At 44.3% G+C, this 21,316-nt stretch overlaps 1 protein-coding gene across 1 annotated transcript in view; it reads right to left on the minus strand.

The window, feature by feature from the left end:
- LOC138671839 (zinc finger protein 84-like) overlaps positions 1 to 21,316 on the minus strand; it is a 105,814-nt gene that overhangs the window by 12,236 nt on the left and 72,262 nt on the right. Inside the window, exons 12-17 of the mRNA XM_069759970.1 lie at positions 18,911 to 19,034; positions 18,636 to 18,803; positions 18,429 to 18,552; positions 18,217 to 18,311; positions 15,848 to 15,929; positions 15,677 to 15,739 (exon numbers count right to left, since the gene is read on the minus strand). Coding sequence (XP_069616071.1) covers positions 15,677 to 15,739; positions 15,848 to 15,929; positions 18,217 to 18,311; positions 18,429 to 18,552; positions 18,636 to 18,803; positions 18,911 to 19,034 — 656 coding nt within the window. The remainder of the gene's footprint in view (positions 1 to 15,676; positions 15,740 to 15,847; positions 15,930 to 18,216; positions 18,312 to 18,428; positions 18,553 to 18,635; positions 18,804 to 18,910; positions 19,035 to 21,316) is intronic.

Genomic DNA, 21,316 nt, shown 5'->3' on the forward strand with positions numbered 1-21,316 from the left:
AAGGAACTTATCTAGATGTGTTGTGAGAACTTTGAACCCCTAAGTGTTTCACTACAGTTTATAACGCAGAGCCGTGAAAATAAAAATTCTTTTTTTTTTTCACAAAAATGATTTTTTAGCCCCCAGCTTTGTATTTTTACAAGGGTAACAGAATAAATTGGACCCCAAAAGTTGTTGTTCAATTTGTCCTGAGTACGCTGATACCCCGTATGTGGGGGGGAACCACTGTTTGGGCGCATGGCAGAGCTCGGAAGGGAAGGAGCGCCATTTGGAATGCAGACTTAGATGGATTGGTCTGTAGGCGTCACGTTGCATTTGCAGAGCCCCTGATGTACCCAAACAGTAGAAACCACCCACAAGTGACCCCATATTGAAACTAGACCTCCCATGGAACTTATCTAGATGTGTTGTGAAAACTTTGAACCCCCAAGTGTTTCACTACAGTTTACAACGCAGAGCCGTGAAAATAAAAAATCCTTTTTTTTCCCACAAAAATGATTTTTAGCCCCCCAAATTTTTATTTTCCCAAGGATAACAAGAGAACTTGGACCCAAAAAGTTGTTGTCCAATTTGTCTCGAGTACGATGATACCCCATATGTTGGGGTAAACCCCTGTTTGGGCGCACGGGAGAGCTCGGAAGTGAAGGAGCACTGTTTTACTTTTTCAATGCAGAATTGGCTGGAATTGAGATCGGACGCCATGTCGCGTTTGGAGAGCCCCTGATGTGTCTAAACAGTGGAAACCCCCAATTATAACTGAAACCCTAATCCAAACGCACCCCTAACCCTAATCCCAACTGTAACCCTAACCACACACCTAACCCTGACACACCCCTAATTCTAATCCCAACCCTAATCCCAACCGTAAATGTAATACAAACCCTAACCCTAACCCTAGCCCTAACCCTAGCCCTAACCCTAACGGGAAAATGGAAATAAATACATTTTTTTTAATTTTATTATTTTTCCCTAAGGCTAGGTTCACATTGCATTAGGGAAATCCGTTTAGCACTAGCGGATTGCGCTAACGCAATGTCTTTTTAGGTGTCGTGTTTAGTGGTCGCGTTAACGTCCCCGCTCTGGAAGATCGGGGATCGGACCTCGGGCGCGCCGCGGACGCTGCAAGCAGCGTCTGAGGCGCGCCACAAAAGAACGGCACCTTGCTAGCGCGAGCCGAAAATGGCACGCTCTAGCGATGCGCTACACCCGAAAATCACATTGCTGTCAATGGTTGTGCTAACGGACCCGTTGCACGGCGTTAATTGTGACATTTTCGCCGTGCAACGCTGTCCGTTAGCGTTAACCCATTAACGCAATGTGAACCTAGCCTAACTAAGGGGGTGATGAAGGGGGGTTTGATTTACTTTTATAGCGAGTTTTTTATATCGGATTTTTATGATTGGCAGCCGTCACACACTAAAAGACGCTTTTTATAGCAAAAAAGTTTTTGCGTCTCCACATTTTGAGACCTATAATTTTTCCATATTTTGGTCCACAGAGTCATGTGAGGTCTTGTTTTTTGCGGGACGAGTTGACGTTTTTATCGGTTACATTTTCGGACATGTGACAGTTTTTGATCGCTTTTTATTCCGATTTTTTGTGAGGCAGAATGACCAAAAACCAGCTATTCATGAATTTCTTTTGGGGGAGGCGTTTATACCGTTCCGCGTTTGGTAAAATTGATGAAGCAGTTTTATTCTTCGGGTCAGTACGATTACAGCGATACCTCATTTATATCATTTTTTTTATGTTTTGGCGCTTTTATACGATAAAAGCTATTGTATAGAAAAAATAATTATTTTGGCATCGCTTTATTCTCAGGACTATAACTTTTTTATTTTTTTGGTTATGATGCTATATGGCGGCTCGTTTTTTGCGGGACAAGATGACGTTTTCAGAGGTACCATGGTTATTTATATCCGTCTTTTTGATCGCGTGTTATTCCACTTTTTGTTCAGCGTTATGATAATAAAGCGTTGTTTTTTGGCTCGTTTTTTTTTTTTTTTTCTTACGGTGTTCACTGAAGGGGTTAACTAGTGGGCCAGTTTTATAGGTCGGGTCGTTACGGACGCGGCGATACTAAATATGTGTACTTTTATTGTTTTTTTTGTTTTTTTTTTATGTAAAGAAATGTATTTATGGGAATAATATTTTTTTTTTTCTGCTTTATTTAGGAATTTTTTTTTTATTTTTTTTTACAAGTGTGGAAATTTTTTTTTTTACTTTTTCACTTTGTCCCAGGGGGGGACATCACAGATCACCGATCTGACAGTGTGCACAGCACTCTGTTAGATCGGTGATCTGACATACAGCCGGGCAGGATTAGAGCTGCAGCTGCAGCCTGATCCTGACCCGGAAGTGCTCCCTGCAGGACCCGGATGCAGCCCGGCGGCCATTTTGGATCCGGGGACTGCAGGGAGAAGACGCTCGGTACACGGTGAGCACATCACCGTGTACCGATCGTCTCAGGGAAGCCCGCAGGGAGCCCCCTCCCTGCGCGATGCTTCCCTGCACCGCCGGCACACCGCGATCATCTTTGATCGCGGTGTGCCGGGGGTTAATGTGCCGGGAGCGGTCCGTGACCGCTCCTGGCACATAGTGCCGGATGTCAGCTGCGATAGGCAGCTGACACCCGGCCGCGATCGGCCGCGCTCCCCCCGTGAGCGCGGCCGATCGCATATGACGTACTATCCCGTCCATGGGAATTAAGTCCCAGGTCACCTGGACGGGATAGTACGTCATATGGGATTAAGGGGTTAAGGTCTTGAGACCCGACTCTAGAGTGGACTGGTCTTTCACGGAGGGAAGGGAGGTGACTTTTAGACCCCGTGGGGGAGAGGAAATGAGTTCTATTAGAAGACCCTCTTCGATGACTTTGAGGACCCAGGAGCAATTGGTGATTTTTTGCCACTGGAGTATAAATTCTGCGAGTCTCCCCCCCACCGGGTTGAAGTCACCGCTTCTCTTGTTGAGACGGCTGCTGCTGTTGCTGAGGGATAAGGATGTTTCTCCCCCCTCCCTTTGGGTAACTCCACCTCCCAGACTTGCCTTTCCCTCTCTGAGAGGTTTGGCCCTGAAAGGGACGAAAAAACTTCTTTTTGGGAGTTTTTTGCTCTGGGAGGGCTTTCTTTTTATCGGTTGCCTTCTCCAAGATGTCATCCAGGGAAGGCCCGAAGACATAGTTACCTTTAAAAGGTATGGCGCATAATTTGGCCTTTGAGGTGATATCACCAGACCACATTTTTAACCAAAGCGCCCTTCTAGCCGAATTGGTCTGTACTAATGACCTGGCAGCAATTCTGATGGTTTCCATAGAAGAGTCTGCTAGGAAACCCGTGGCTCTAAGGAGACTGGGTAGCGATTCCAACAATTCAGCTCTAGATGTACCCTGAGATATGTGGGATTCTAGTTCACCTAACCAACGGAAAAGTGCTCTAGCCACGCAGGTTGAAGCAATGTTGGCTTTGAGGGCTACCGAGGAGGTTTCCCACGATTTTTTTAACAGACTTTCAATTTTTCTGTCCATCGGGTCTTTCAATTGAGACGAGTCTTCGAATGGAAGAGCCGTTCTCTTAGACACTCTTGCCACCTGTGAATCAACTTTCGGAACATCCCATTTGGTCAAATCTCCTTCTAAGGGGAATCTATGCTTTATCTCGGATGGAGTACTGAGACGTTTTTCAGGAAGTTCCCACTCTTGATCGATCATATCAGATATATTTGAGTGGATCAGGAACCCCACCCGTTTACCCTTGGATATACCGCCAAACATCTGGTCCTGTATGGACTGTGGCTCTGGCTCTTCCTCCAGCCCCATAGTACTGCGTACAGCAGCTACTAAATCCTCAACCCATTCTGAAGAGAAAAGATACTTCCGAACTTCAGAGGTTATAGGGGACGTAGGTTCCTCCCGTCTACCCGAGGATGAGGCATAGGAGAGGTCTGATTCAGATTCAGAATCCTCCTCCTGGATTTTCCTTTTTTTAGCTGGGGAGGGTGGCTGAGGGGGTGGGGGGTGGGAAGGTAAAGGCCGCTAGGGAGGATTGCACCTCTTGTTTGACCAAGGAGCGTATTTCTTCTAGTAAAGAAGGTTGCTCTGCCCTGACAATCTTGTCAGTACAGGTCTTGCAGAGTTTTTTTCTCCCAAGATGGTGGCAGCTTAATGTTACAGATGGCACACTTCTTTTTTGTAGTAGTTTTGGGGGTAGACTTTTCTCCCTGCAATGAGAGGGGAGAGAGAGTCATGCTAAAGTAATACCCCCAAATACTATCTAAGGACCCCTTGTCCCTGCGGCACTTACTGTGGCAGGGGCAGCACTGGGCTCTGCAAGTGCAGGGCAGGTACTGCTCTCCATGATAGGACAGTCTTACCTGCGACGTCTTCTGGCAGGTTTTATGCTCTGTGGCATGTCCCAGCCCCCAGCGATTGTAAAATTCCTCCTCCCCTCCATGGTCCAGGGTGGAGGACGCCGTCCTGCACGAGATACTGCCGGCGGAAGTGCCTCCAGGGCGCCCAGAAAAAGACCGGAAGTGACGCGCGCGATCACTTCCGGGTCGCCAGCGGCATGTGGAGGAGAGGACACCGGAGAGCTCCAGGAGGACTCCGGATAGGAACGCTAGCCTGCTTTGCCCTCACGGGGGCGCGGGAAGGCTAGGACCAGGTCCCGAGGACACCGCGGCGCGACGGGAGCAGCATAAGCGGAAGGGGGAGGTAAGAAGCGACCCCATGCTGCCCGGTTTATAATTTAGGCAGAGCCTGTGTAGCAGTAGTTACCGGCCACCACTGCATACGAAGTAAACCTCTCCTGTCCCATGGGGAACAGGAAAGACACTGGTGAGAGGGAGGTGGGAGGGCCTTTTAACCTCTCCATTTCCTGTTCCCCATTAGGGCAAAGAGGCAACCTCCGTATGCCGTCGTGGAAGATGACTAGAGAAAAGTACAATTTTAATTTTTTACTTCCACGTAGCTTTAGTTCCTGTGAAGCACCTGAAGGGTTAACTTCTTGAATGTGGTTTTGAGCACTTTGAGGGGTACAGTTTATAGAATGGGGTCAATTTTGGGCATTTTCTATCAAATAGGGACGTCAAAGTCACTTCAAATGTGAGGTGGTCCCTAAAAAATTGGTTTGGCAAATTTTTTTTGCAAAAATGAGAAATTGCTGATCAAATTATAACCCTTTTAACTTCCTAGCAGAAAAAAAAATTATGCTTCGAAAACTGTGGGAAAATAGCAAAACAGCCATGTGGGAAATGTGATTTATTAAGTATTTTGTGTGACACCACTCTCTGGTTTAAGGGCATAAAAATTAAAAGTTTGAAAATTGCAAAATGTTCAACATTTTTACCAACTTTCCGATGTTTTTGCAAATAAACATATTGATCAAAATATACCACTACAATGAAGTACAATATGTCACGAAAAAACTATTCCCAGAATCAGTGGAATCTGATGAAGCATTCCAGAGTTATTACCATAAAGTGACACTGGTCAGAATTGAAAATTTGGCTTGGTCATGAAGGTGAAAAGTGAGAATTAAAATGCTCATTCTCGGCAGCACATTATCCGGTGTAAAGAAGACGTGCTGCCAAGAACAATTATATTTTATATGAGCACACAATAACTATCATTTTGTGGGCATGAAAGTGCAGTCAGCCTGTCTAAACCAGGGCTGTGGAGTCGGAGTTAGTTTTGGTTGGAGTCGGTAGAAATGTACCGACTCCAGCTGTTAGGGTTGGCGGAACGCACCGAGTATATATATATATATGTATATGTGTATAAATAGGTGCGTTCGCAACCCGGGGTCCACCGTGAAGGAGAGGAACCTGCTGCTGGCAAATGACTGCGCTATATGGCGGTATAAGCGAACTCTTAACTCCACAGAGTCACTAGAAATAAGATGCTGTGCCCTGTTAGCGTCACAGGGGAACACAGCTAACTGCTGAGCTGGAGGCAGTCAGTGGTCACGCACCCAGAAAAGCATACAAACACTCCTCACCGGAGGAGCCGGTATTCTAGGGGCTATTATTTCAGCCGGGTCCCTGAACACACACATACAGGCGCAACTACAATTAACAAGCTCATGACATGAGGTGATACTAGCGCATGGCCGTGCGGCCATGCAAACCTTATATAGATGCAGCACGTACAGGACCTTCCTAAAAGGACCAATGGAAGTTTGCTACAGTAACTGAGCAACTTCAGGACCTTCCTAGAGGACCAATGATAGCTGCTGCAGTACCTGAGCATGTGACCCCTGACCTCCAATGAGAGGTCTTACCTTGGGCATGCTCAGTGTGTGCAAAGCAGGACTTAGTCCCGGGAAAGCCTGCTCGCCGCTGACCAGTGCAGGCTACAACAGCAGAGCCTGGAAATGCAGCAGTAACCCTTTGCACAGTATCAGGCTGAGTGAGACGCTGAGACCGACGTCTCCGCTGAGCAGGCTCCACTGCGGCTGATGCAGAATGGGAGACCACAGCAGACATGGTTCGAGATTCCCCCTGTGCAGAGGCGGGAACTCGACTTCTAACACCAGCTTTTAAAAAAAAATGTATTAATATTTCATAACTGAACTTTCATATGAATTTTACTCAAATATATATGTTCTATCAAACTATGAACAACAGTGATAAGCAGTTCTGCTGGAGATAGACATTTCTTACTTCTTGTGTCACTGTTCTCCACTGCCCTTATCTAATCTTATACTTGGTTAACCTCATGCTGCCCCAACCCCCCTACTTACAATGTATGAAACTGAAAGTGAAAATGTGTTGCAAATTCTTAGTAGTAAAGCTCCTCCTCTAGACTAGATGTTTGGTGTGCGTCTTCCAAGCATCTCACAGCTGCTACTCAGAAAGGGAAGACTGTAAGAAGTATTATCCTTTCAACAAACTTTGCATCAGTTAACTGTGAGTACATGAAGAATAATAGTATTACTGACCACTATATCAGTTGTACGACCTGGCAATAATTTTGTACAATTGCTTTTAGGAAAAACAATTGTCATTTGGATTGTGAATGCAGAATTAAAAACCTGAGAATGTCAAAGAAGCGTCACATTAAATCAGCTGTATTTGAACATTTCTCCATCACTCAAGATAGAAAACATTATGTCTGTCAGTGTATGACAAATGATCCAGACGAAAACAAATGCTGTGAAGCCAAGATCAGTGCATATTTAGGCAAAGATAAAAATGCTCCAACCAGAGCTTCTAATCTAAAGAGACATTTACAGCGCTTTCATCCAGACGTACTGAAAGCAGTGGATGATAAAGACTGCATCCAAACCAATGAACCAGTGCCCAGCTCTTCCAGCCAAAGAAAGGAGCAGAGAACTTTGCAGCCATCAGTTGCAAGATATTTTGTCAGTGACAAAGTTACTGTGACAATGACAGTAGATACATTTAAAAAACAGATCATAGAGCTTGTTGTAAAGGATAGTGTGCCTATTTCATTATTTTCACGACCAGCTTTTATGTGTCTGAATAGGGAAATGACCCGCAAGCTTGGTGTTTCTCTGGAGAGAGAGAGTATTAGAAAATTAGTAATCGAAGAAGCTTTTAAACAAAAGGAAGAACTTAAAAAAACTCTCAAGGGACGCTTTCGGTTTCTTAAAATGGATGCCTGCACACGTCACAGAGTGAACTATTTTGCCATCAATGTCTGATTTGTTTGTGACAAAAATGTGTGTAAATGGGTTAGTAACTGGCTTAGTGATAGAAAGCAGAGGGTGGTTATACATGGTATAGTCTCTAACTGGGTCGCTGTGACCAGTGGGGTACCGCAGGGGTCAGTATTGGGACCTGTTCTCTTCAACATATTCATTAATGATCTGGTTGAAGATTTACACAGTAAAATATCGATATTTGCAGATGATACAAAACTATGTAAAGCAGTTAATACAAGAGAAGATAGTATTCTGCTACAGATGGATCTGGATAAGTTGGAAACTTGGGCTGAAAGGTGGCAGATGAGGTTTAACAATGATAAATGTAAGGTTATACACATGGGAAGAAGGAATCAATATCACCAATACACACTGAACGGGAAACCACTGGGTAAATCTGACAGGGAGAAGGACTTGGGGATCCTAGTTAATGATAAACTTACCTGGAGCAGCCAGTGCCAGGCAGCAGCTGCCAAGGCAAACAGGATCATGGGGTGCATTAAAAGAGGTCTGGATACACATGATGAGAGCATTATACTGCCTCTGTACAAATCCCTAGTTAGACCGCACATGGAGGACTGTGTCCAGTTTTGGGCACCGGTGCTCAGGAAGGATATAATGGAACTAGAGAGAGTACAAAGGAGGGCAACAAAATTAATAAAGGGGATGGGAGAACTACAATACCCAGATAGATTAGCGAAATTAGGATTATTTAGTCTAGAAAAAAGACGACTGAGGGGCGATCTAATAACCATGTATAAGTATATAAGGGGACAATACAAATATCTCGCTGAGGATCTGTTTATACCAAGGAAGGTGACGGGCACAAGGGGGCATTCTTTGCGCCTGGAGGAGAGAAGGTTTTTCCACCAACATAGAAGAGGATTCTTTACTGTTAGGGCAGTGAGAATCTGGAATTGCTTGCCTGAGGAGGTGGTGATGGAGAACTCAGTCGAGGGGTTCAAGAGAGGCCTGGATGTCTTCCTGGAGCAGAACAATATTGTATCATACAATTATTAGGTTCTGTAGAAGGACGTAGATCTGGGCATTTATTATGATGGAATATAGGCTGAACTGGATGGACAAATGTCTTTTTTTGGCCTTACTATGTTACTAAATAGTTACCAAGACATTGGCAGTAAAGACACCAAAGCTCATCACACCAGTGAGTTTCTCCAGGTCTTGGTGGAAAAGGTTCTGCAAGACTATGAACTTAAAAAAGAGCAAGTTCTTTCTGTCGTAACTGACAATGCTTCAAATATAAGTACTATTAAGCTAATGAATGAGAGTAATGATGGTGACAAGCAGCTAGAAGAACATTCTGGGTCCACAGACACAGAAATGTTTGAAATAGAGGAACACAGTATTGTAACTGAGGAGCAAACTGAAGTTGCTTCAGATGAACAGCAACATGATAGTTTAGATGATCTTGTTGAAACTGTGTCAATACGTTCTTTCATTCATCACATGCGCTGTGTTGTGCATACGCTACAGCCAGCTATAAGAGACAGTCTGCAAGAAGGACATGCTGCTGCACTGATTGGCAAGGTGAGAAAATTGGCTACGGTTGCCAGAACCCAACTCAATTTTGAAGAGACGTGCTGGAAAAGGGGCAATTATTGATCAAGCCACAAGATGGGGTAGTACTTAATGATTCAGCGCTTGGGTGAACTGAAAACCTTTCTTGTAGACATGGCTAACCCTCAACTGACGCTAAATGAAAGTCAGTGGAATCAGGTGACTGAGCTGGAAAAATTGCTAGCGCACCCATTTACAGTGACTAAAAAATGACAAGCAGAGGACGTAACTCCAGGTATTTTCTTACAGGAGCGGAAGAACCTGATGTTTCGCCTGTCCCAAAGAGGAGGGTTAATTACAAGTGGCATTGCTACATCAATGAAACGGAGAGAGGAGCTACTATTACAAAATAACATTCTTTTGGCAGCTGTTTATGTAGACTCAATGCATCGGATTCTTCTAGATGATCAACAGCTAACTAAAGGAAAAGAATAGCAGTAAGGATGAAAGGGTTGCAGAACAGTCAGGAGGAACAAGAAGAATTTGGTCGTCCTGCCACATCTTCACCCTCATCAACTGATGAAGAATTTAATTTCGAAAAATATTTGTATCACAAGGACCGTGCAAAGCGTTCCCGCATAGAAGAGTCATCCCCATCAAAGAACACAGCCAGGACATTTCAGCAGAATGTTTCATGTGCACTAAAAGAAATTGAGAAATTTGACCGTTCATCAAAAATAACGAGCGATTCCTCTGTATCCTGACATTGTCAGAGATGTTGCCCGAGTGGTTACTGCTTTGCCACCAACCCAAGTTAGTGTAGAGAGGTCGTTCTCTGCTCTCAGAATAATTAGATTAGATTTGAGGGCATCCATGAAGGAGGATCTGACAGAGGCAATACTTTTTCTGAGGACAAATTTATAGATTTCTTCTTATTAACTGCATAACAGTGTTTATTGCATATTTACTTACAAGAGTTTAGAAAAGTTTATAAAAGTTATTTGATGTATTCTAATTGTATTCTAATAAATATAGTTTTTGCTCTAAGTGATCTGATTACTTATATGATGGCGAGAAACTGAATAAGCACGATGTTAATATTTTACAACAGTAAATTTATTGTTACAAATTGGCAATTTATGAAGGAGTCGGAGTCGGAACCTGATAAAATCCAGAAGTCGGAGTCGGAGTCGCAACTGTGGCTTACCGACTCCACAGCCCTGGTCTAAACGACTGGTGATCAGCTACGCCGATTGCTTAACGGCCATGTTTGGACAGTAGATACAATCTAGGCTTCGGGTTTTTTTTTTTTTTTAAATCTTATTCACATAACGAAAAAAAAATCTTTCCCAATTATGCGGATTTTCATTGCGGTTTTCATCCTATACAATGCTCAGTAAATGGAGCAGGGGGAAATTTGCAGCCAAATCCGCAAGGAAATCTGCATGTGTTACTTGGGGATTTTGTTGCGGATTTCTAACCAAATCAGCAGCAGATATGTTCCGCAAAGTGTGAACTTAGCCTTAGAAAAACTCTGAAAACAAAGCCTTAGGCTGTGCCGAGCACTCGCGCCAAACAGCGGTGATTTCGAGAGTTTAAAAGACGTTGTGTGCACAAAGTCTAAGGCCGTGTTCACATAAGAGTTTTACTAAACCACAGGTTTTTCAAGGCGAAACTGCTTCGGGAAATACTCCTTTTTGGGGAGGTCTTCTTTCTTCGATGATGCGATTAAGAAAAAACGCATACTTTCTTTTTTCCACTGGGCGAAAGTCTTTAATGTTCAAGCTGATAGACAGGGGCCCAAGCAACGACTCCAATGTAAGATATCTTTGTCCATGAAAAACCATATGACTAAAGCTTATTTTCATGAGAATCTCAAAAAAGGGTCTTTGAAAGCGAGTCCTACCCTACCCATGCTCAATCAACACCACGTTTCTGCTTAGAGAGAATCCTTCAGCACGATCTACCTCCCCAAACATGTACATGGTCATGTAGATCTCTGAAATATCATGTCATGCACACATTGCTCCTTGACTGAAAAATAAAATACACAATTACGCTTAAGTGCTATAGGGGTGCCGAAGCACTTCTCAAGCCTCTGCTTCCCTAGCTCTATTCACTGCCAAGCCCCGTCTACATGACTGACCTAGACTTAGGAAAAAAAGCAGAGGCTTACAATTCTCACGCTTGTGATTAGTTAACTGTGCACAGAATCTGTCCCGTGCACGGATGTATTCACACCTTCATCATACCCAAGCACCAAAACCTGCCGCTATGCTGGGACTGATGGTGAATATTCTGCGTACCGCTGCCCATTGTTCCAGGAAATAACACATCCAGTCATACGGAGCTGTTCTCAGACAAGATGTTTTCCAAAGGGTGCTAATGGCCACCTACAACCTTATCTAGTAGCCACCACCCTCCGCTCGCTGCTGCCGTGTATCCCCCTCCTTTAACCCCTTCAGTGCTGACACTCGGCAGCTTCAGCTGGGGCGATTTACTACAAGACGACACGTCATTCTGCCGACGCACTCCTGCGGTGATAATTCTTTACGTCGATTTCCTTTAGCTAGACATCTAGAAGTACAACCCCTGGCAAAAATTATGTAATCACCGGCTTTGGAGGATGTTCATTCAGTTGTTTAATTTTGTAGAAAAAAAAAAAAAAGCCGATCACAGACATGGCACAAAACTAAAGTCATTTCAAATGGCAACTTTCTGGCTTTAAGAAACAGTAAAAGAAAATCAAGAACAAAAAAATGTGGTAGTCAGTAATGGTTACTTTTTTTAACCAAGCATAGGCGGAAAAATTATGGAATCAATTCTGAGGAAAAAATTATGGAATCATGAAAAAAAACAAAAACAAACCCTCCAACACATCACTCATATTTTGTTGCACCACCTCTGGCTTTTCTAACAGCTTGCAGTCTCTGAGGCCTGGACTCACTGAGGGTCACACAGGAGTCTTCATCAATCTGGCTCCAACTTTCTCTGGTTGCTGTTGCCAGATCAGTTTTGCAGGTTGGATTCTTCTCATGAACCATTTTCTGCAACTTCCAGCAAAGATTCTCAATTGGATTAAGATCCGGACTATTTGCAGCCCATGACATTAACCTTATGTGTCTATTTTCCAGGAATGTTTGCACAATTTTTGCTCTATGGCAGGATGCATTACCATCTTGAAAAATGATTTCATCATCCCCAAACATCCTTTCAATTGATGGGATAAGAAAAGTGTCCAAAATATCAACATAAACTTGTGCATTTATTGAAGATGTACTGACGCCATCTCCCCAGTGCCTTTACCTGACATGCAGCCCCAAATCATCAATATCTGTGGAAATCTGCATGTTCTCTTCAGGCGGTCATCTTTATAAATCTCATTGGAACGGCACCAAACAGAAGTTCCAGCATCATCACCTTGCCCAATGAAGATGCGCGATTCATCACTGAATATGACTTTCATCCAGTCATCCACAGTCCACCATTGCTTTTCTTTAGCCCAGTGTAACCTTGTTTTTTTCTGTTTAGGTGTTAATGATGGCTTTCGTTTAGCTTTTCTGTATGTAAATCCCATTTCATTTAGGCGGCTTCTTACAGTTCGGTCACAGACGTTGACTCCAGTTTCCTCCCACTCGTTCCTTGTTTTGTTGTGCATTTCCTGTTTTGGAGACATAGTGCTTTAAGTTTCCGGTGTTGACACTTTGATGTCTTCCTTGGTCTACCAGTATGTTTGCCTTTAACAACCTTCCCATGTGGTCTGCATTTGGTCCAGATTTTAGACACAGCTGACTGTGAACAACCAACATCTTTGGCAAAATTGGAGCCATGATTCATGTCAGCCCACTTGGTGCAACATCTCTCCAAGGTGTGATCACTCCTTTTTAGATGCAGACTAATGAGCAGATCTAATATGATGCAGGTGATAGTTTTTGGGAATGAAAATTTACAGGGCGATTCCATAATTTTTTCCCTAAGCTTGGTTTAAAAAAGTAACCATTACTGACTACCACATTTTTTGTTCTTGGATTTCTTTTAGTGTTTCTTAAAGCCAGAAAGTTGCCATTTGAAATGACTCTAGTTTTGTGCCGTGTCTGTGATCGGCTTTTTTACTACAAAATTATACAACTGAATGAACATCCTCCAAGGCCGGTGATGCCATAATTTTTGCCAGGGGTTGTATGAGGGTCCAAATACATGGTGCTTATTCTCTTTTTTACCCCCAGCAACCATGGGTCTTTGGATCCTTCTTTCTCAGGATGGACCAAACTGTAGATTTTGCCACTCCTAATATCGTAGCAATTTCTCGGATGGGTTTTTTCTGTTTTCGCAGATTAAGGATGGCTTGTTCCTCAAATCAACTCCAGGCCTTTTATCTGCTTAATTGAGAATGACATAATGAAGGGATTGCCACACCTGTCCATGAAATAGCCTTGGAGTCAATTGTCCAATTACTTTTGGTCCCTTTAAAACAGGGTGGCACATGTTAAGGAGCTGAAACTCCTAAACCCTTCATCCAATTATAATGTGGATACCCTCAAATGAAAGCTGAAAGTCTGAACTTCAACTGCATCTGAATTGTTGCATTTAAAATTAATTGTGGTAATCTCTATAACCAAAACTAGAAAAATGTTGTCTCTGTCCAAATATATATATGGACCTAACTCTATATACACCGTATATACTCGAGCATAAGCCGAGAATTTCAGCCTTTTTTTTTTAGGCTGAAATTGCCCCTCTCGGCTTATACTCGAGTCATACCCAGGGGTCGGCAGGGGAGGTGGAGCAGCAGCTGTGTAATCATACTCACCTGCTCCTGGCGCAGTCCCTGGTTCCCCGGCAGCTTCTTCCTGTAGTGAGCGGTCACATGGTACCGCTCATTACAGTAATGACCCCACTCCACTTCCATAGGGGTGGAGCCGCATATTCATTACTGTAATGAGCGGTACCATGTGACCGCTCACTACAGGAAGCTGCCGGCGCCGGGGAACCAGGGACTGCGCCAGGAGCAGGTGAGTATAATGCAGTGCACGATATTCACCTGCTCCCCATTCCACCGCCGCCGGCCGCCGCTCCGTCTTCCGCGTCCTCTGCACTGACGCTCTGGTCAGTGGGAGCAATGATGCGATTAGTGTGCGCGTCGCCCTCTGCCTGAACAGTCAGTGCAGAGGAAGGGGAAGACACAACAGCGCCCAGCGGTGGAACGGGGAGCAGGTGAATATAGCAAGTGCCGGGGGCCTGAGCGACGAGAGGCGAGTAATTTTTTTTAAATCGCACCAACAGCATATGGGGCAAATGTCTACGTGGAGCATTTTGTGGGGCCATAATCCACATTTGTGCAGCATTATATGGGGCAAATGTCTACATGGAGCATCTTATGGGGCCCATCATAAACTTTATGGAGCATTATATGGGGCTCCTGATTCAATATGGATATTCAAAAACACTTAACCTACTGATGTCTCAATTAATTTTACTTTTATTAGTATCTATTTGTATTTTTGACATTCACCGGTAGCTGCTGCATTTTCCACCCTAGGCTTATACTCGAGTCATTAAGTTTTCCCAGCTTTTTGTGGCAAAATTAGGGGGGTCGGCTTATACTCGAGTATAATATATACATATATCTATCTATATATATATATATATATATATATACACACAGCATCAATAGTAAATAGTTGGGGACACACAGGGTTAATAGCAGCGGTAACAGAGCACGTTACACCGCGGGCCGTTACCGCTGCCATTAACCCTGTGTGAACGGTGGGGATTACGGTGCGGGCGCCGGGCAGTGAGTGCAGGGGAGTAGGGGAGGGACTAATCGGACTGTGGCCGTCGCTGATTGGTCGCGGCAGCCATGACAGGCAGCTGCCGAGACCAATCAGCGAACGAATAACCGTGACAGAAGGACAGACAGACGGAAGTACCCCTTAGAGAATATATATATATATATATATATTCTTCCCCCGCTCCCCCCTTGGCATTTTGTGTTTCTTTGGGGAGGTTTTGCATCAGTTCATGCAAAGAACATGCCGGCAACTGTGAACATTTGTTTCTCTTTTTATTGTGAAGCGAACAACAAACACCACAAAATAACTGAAGTCTTCAGTTAGCATAACTATTCACCCCCATAAAAAGTCAGCACTTTGTGGAGCCTCCTTTTGCAGCAATTACAACTGCAGGCTGATTTGAGGTTTCCACATTTTGCCACTTGATACCTCTACAGACCGGTCCATGGACCCCGATACCTCTACAGACCGGTCCATGGACCCCGACGCCTCTACACATTGGACCACTGAGCCAACAACCTAAAAGACAAGTCTACTTAGGCCAATACTGCTTAGAGACTGGTAGATAGAGGTTTAAGTACCACAGCTTGGAAACCTGAGTATAATATAATTTTGTGCAGGTAACAGTATAATAAAAACATTTTTGTATTTAATAACTATTTCTCTTAACTTTGTAGTAAAACAACAAAATGAAAAACTGACCCAACTCACTGAACAAGGAATTCAGGATAAGATCAGCCGGTTTCTCTGCCATAGACATCTGATCTGTAGGAAAACCAGCAGAACGAAGAAGAATAAATGAATTATTGTCACTTATTATTATAGCGCCATTTATTCCATGACGCTTTACATGGATCTATGAAAGGCTCTTACCATTCGTGGATTCTGATCCAGGTTCTTCAAATCCATCCGTCGTTCCATCAGGAGATTCCGGCACGGTCACAATATTAAAGATCTAAGAGACAAAAGAAGAAATTCTCCTTTATTTAATACTAGCTGTACTACCCGGCTTCGTCCGGGTTAATAACTGCTGTTAGCAAAATAGAATGTGCTAACAAAAATATATTCTGCACACAAAAACCACAAAACAAATAGATAGAAATGTAATTATTAAAAGACAAAAACTAAGCTAATAGAAGCATTTCACGGCATATATTTCAACACCAGAGATATTCCACACAGATTTAACTAAATTGGCCAAGTAATGTGAAGTAATCTTCTACTACTTATTCGAGAGCCTTTTGATAAACGACATTTTTAGTTTTTCCTTCAGGTGCAAAGACGAACAGATTTTTGGCTGTTCCAACTCTTGAACAGGCCACATAAAGTTGACCATGAGAAAAGTATGGAGATTATAAATCGATTCCAACTACTTTCAAGGACTGTCCCTGAGCCTTGTTGATGGACTGTAACTGGCAGTTTCTATATCCTCTCACATAGAGGTAACGTGACTGACATCAGCCTTTCCACCAACACACCTTAACCGACATGCTATTACCTCACACAACCTTTGTTATACTGAGAATGTCCTTTGTTGCGTCGGGGCCCCACCTTAGCAACTGTACGGTATATACTCTTTGGCGCCATCGCTCTCATTCTTTAAGTCCCCCTTGTTCACATCTGGCAGCTGTCAATTTGCCTCCAACACTTTTCCTTTCACTTTTTCCCCCATTATGTAGATAGGGGCAAAATTGCTTGGTGAACTGGAACGCGCGGGGTTAAAATTTCACCTCACAACATAGCCTATGACGCTCTCAGGGTCCAGACGTGTGACTGTGCAAAATTTTATGGCTGTAGCTGCAACGCCTCCAACACTTTTCCTTTCACTTTTTCCCCCATTATGTAGATAGGGGCAAAATTGTTTGGTGAATTGGAACGCGCGGGGTTAAAATTTCGCCTTACAACATAGCCTATGACGCTCTCGGTGTCCAGACGTGTGACTGTGCAAAATTTTGTGGCTGTAGCTGCGACGGTGCAGATGCCAATCCCGGACATACACACACATACATACACACATTCAGCTTTATATATTAGACTCAGGATTAGGTCAAAATTCCCCAGGAGTCAACAATCAATCTACCCTAAAAGAAGAGGAATCGCATCATGTGGGGATCAGACGGGATCAAAAACCAAACAAATATCTTACACACCATCATAAGAGTTTTGCAGCATGAAATGATCTTTTACAGAACAGAAAAAAAAAAACATTTCAGGAAGTCGCCGACACAGATTTTCCCTAATCAAAAGACTTAGAAAATGTTTTGATACTGGAATATGGAAGGTTAATAATCCTATATTACACCGCCACTCACTGCGCTTTTTTCCTGCATTGTTATCAGCTCCGGCCATCCGATATTTGGGAAAGGTCATAATTGGAGCGAAACGTCGTCAGGGTTTTGGATCGCTGAACAATAAGCAGAACAACTATACTTTGCAATTTGAAAGACGAGTTCTTTTTACCACGACAATCTGTTTTGGTCAAAACGCCGCAGCACCTTCTCCGACTTTACGACATTGTGAATGTTCTTTTAAACATACAGGAAAGATATATATCTTGGTACCGTATTAGCCAGTGGATAGAAAAATATTTAGAATTGAGAGTCCTCAGTGGTTGATACCTTTTAATGGCTAACTGAAAAGATGGTAACAAATTGCAAACTTTCGAGACTACTCAGGTCTCTTCATCAGGTATAGACTATAGTATGTGGCTGATGAAGAGGCCTGAGTAGTCTCGAAAGCTGCAATTTGTTACCAACTTTTCAGTTAACCATTAAAAAGGTATCAATTCCAAATATTTTTCATTTAAACATATGGATTTATCATGGAGATTTCAGCATTCCTCCAGAGAGTAGATTACAATTACTGAATATGGATGATGGATCCCTACTGCTGACGTGCAGCGCTCCCACTCCTCTGTACCGGGAATTACGGAGATCAATGATCATCACTTGGCTCTTACAATGCACGACATTATTCTGATCGCCTTGGCAGCAGCTGATTGGCATTGTGCTGATATCTCAATCTACAAGGCACAACTCAACATTTAACCTCACTGATTATCATCAATGGTCAAGTGGATCCAAACTGGGGGAATTTATCACCATCTCTTAAACCAGAAACTATTTGCAGCCGCTACTGACCCCAGCGAACACGGCGTCTACACTCTACTGCTGCTGGAGGTTAGTAGAAAACTTCATTACATCGATATATAGAGGATTTCCTTAAACCTCAGCTCCATCTACCTGATAATCTAGGACGTTCGGCTTCTCCTCTGGACTATCCTGGTAATACAGAGGACTGGGACTTCTCTCTGGAGGATTTCTCGGACTGGACCCATCTATAGGAAATATACACAGGACTGAATACATCGTCTACATGTGATGATCAGATGATGGGGAGTCTAGGTGACCTCAGACCCGGCCTCTCCTCTATAATCAGCATGGTCTCCTCTTACCCGGAGATGTGAGTGGCTGGTGATCCTCCATCATGACGTCCTTGTATAGATCCTTGTGTCCTTCTATATACTCCCACTCCTCCATGGAGAAATAGACGGTGACGTCCTGACACCTTATAGGAACCTGACACACACAATGACCCGTCATTAGCAGACCCCTCCCCCGGCGTTATTATATAATGTCCCAGCATTCCCGGCAGCGCTCACCTCTCCGTTCAGCAGCTCAGTGATCCTATTGGTCAGTTCTAGGATCTTCTGCTCATGTATCAGTGAATGAGGTGGAGGCTCGGTGATGTCACTCGGGGTCCTGCTCCGCCCTCCTGACACACGGGGGGTCACACACTCCCCAGACGACGTCTTCACTACTGTGTGATCCTGTGTATGAGGAGACGCCGATCACTACATCTATTCTAAGGATCCTTCACCTTTCCCGTCATTTCCCTGCTTTATTCCTAGCGATCAGAGTGATGTGAAGATCTCACCTCTCCAGTGATCCAGTAGATTATCTCCAGGGTGAGGTCTAATATCCGAGCAGCCGTGTGGCTTCTGTCCTGCTCCATCCTCAGAGGGTCATCGATGGGAAGAACCATCGTCCTCCAAAGAAATCTTTAACCTTGAAAGTCGTGAAACTGAAGAAGTAGAGAAAAACAAGAAGTGAATGGAAAATTCTATATGGAAAAACATGAAGAACGATTAGAGACAAGTGGAAATGAATTCTACTCGAATGCAAAAAAGTCTGCTTTTTTGCCAATATGGACTTTTGTAAAATTCGCTTTGTACAGATTTAGCAAAATTTTTGCTAAACCATAGACGACCAGCAAAAGTGTTAAAAAATAAAAGCTTATATTCAGCTCACTGCTCACCGTCCGGTCCTCAGGGCCTCTTTTTTTCTGCCGTCGTAGCTACGAAGTTTTTACTTGCGGCCGTGAGCAGGTGTTAGAGGTTACTGTGAGTCACTAGTCCACGACATCCCAAAGTGTGATGTGCAGTGACCACCAAGGCCCGGAAGCACCAACCTTAGGGTGAACGGGCCGGGAGATGCGGACTGTGACTGGGGAAGGATGAGGCGGCTCTGAGGACCCAACGGCAGAGGGGCTAGACAAGCGAGTATTAGTTGTTGTGTTTTCACATCTTACACTTATGCTCTGGGGTCTCTCCAGAATAACTGTGCGGCAAATCAACTTTCACAGGAAAATCTGTGCGATTTGGCAAATTTTACTTTGGGTAGATCCGCTCATCACTACGATGTTTCGGTTACTCACCTGTCCAGGCTCTAGCGCCGGGCTTTACTCCACCATGTTCAGCTCCAGACGAGTTCCTGATTATTGGCTCAGCTGCTCCAGATTGATATCCTGCAACCATCTACTATTACCAAGCTCAGTCCTGCTACTTCTAGTGTCACACCTCCACCTCAGGCACCTGTAGGTGAACTCTTCTCTGCTTTCCTGCTGCGCCTACAACTCTGCAGTGTCTAGTTACCTAATAACAAACTTGTTTCAGTTACTCTGGTGCCGCCGCATCTTCTACTCTGCAGCCTGCGCATTTGGGGCTGCTACATCTGGAGCTTCCTACATATCCAGCTGTCCTCGTTCTCCACCTGCCTCCCAATAGTCCAGCTCTGCTGTATCATCGTTCCCGGTCTGTTATGCTCACCCTGACCCACGGCTTAGAGAATCCACCTCGCCCATTTGTTTGGTTACTCTGTACCTTGCAAACTTTAGTGCCCCTCAGATCCATCCTGCTGCCCAGTTAATCCACCTCTTCCACAGGTCCCTCCACTACTCAGAGAATTCAATTCATACCAGATAACCCTCAACATCATCCACCCATGATCTGATACCTCCCCACACACCTGATCATAAGATCTGCCTCTTTGCTCTCCTCACGAACATCTACAGGGTTTATCCCATGCTTCCCTTTCAGGATCTTACTCGTCTCATGAGACTTTCCCCCAACTTTATTATTTATTATTATAGCACCATTCCATGACGCTTTACATGTGAGGAGGGGTATACATAATAAAAACAAGTACAATACAAGTCACAATGGTCCAGGAGGAGAGAGGACCCTGCCCGCGAAGGCTCACAGTCTACAAGGGATGGGTGAAGATACAGGAGGAGAGAGGACCCTGCCCGCGAGGGCTCACAATCTACAAGGGATGGGTGAGGATACAGTAGGTGAGGATAAAGCTGGTCATGCAGCGGTTTAGTCGATCGGTGGTTACTGCAGGTTGTAGGCTTGTCGGAAGAGGTGGGTCTTCAGGCTCTTTTTGAAGGTTTCGATGGTAGGCGAGAGTCTGGTGTGTTGGGGTAGAGAGTTCCAGAGTAGGGGTGATATGCGAGAGAAATCTTGTATACGATTGTGGGAAGAGGAGATAAGAGGGGAATAGAGAAGGAGATCTTGTGAGGATCGGAGGTTGCATGTAGGTAAGTACCGGGAGACGAGGTCACAGATGTATGGAGGAGACAGGTTGTGGATGGCTTTGCACATCATGGTTAGGGTTTTGTAGTGGAGTCTCTGGGCAATGGGGAGCCAGTGAAGGGATTGACAGAGGGGAGAGGCCGGGGAATAGCGGGGGGGCAGGTGGATTAGTCGGGCAGCAGAGTTTAGAATAGATTGGAGGGGTGCGAGAGTGTTAAGAGGGGAGGCCACAGAGCAGGAGGTTACAGTAGTCGAAGCGAGAGATGATGAGGGCATAGACTAGCGTTTTTGCAGATTCTTGGTTTAGGAATGTACGGATCCGTGAAATATTTTTGAGTTGAAGTTGTCAGGAAGTGGAAAGGGCTTGGATATGAGATTTGAAGGAGAGATCAGTGTCAAGGATTACCCCGAGGCAGCGAGCTTGTGGGACTGGGGAGAGTGGGCAGCCATTTACTGTAATGGAGAGG

Source organism: Ranitomeya imitator, chromosome 3, assembly GCF_032444005.1.
Source record: "Ranitomeya imitator isolate aRanImi1 chromosome 3, aRanImi1.pri, whole genome shotgun sequence".
Taxonomy (NCBI): Eukaryota; Metazoa; Chordata; class Amphibia; order Anura; family Dendrobatidae; genus Ranitomeya; species Ranitomeya imitator.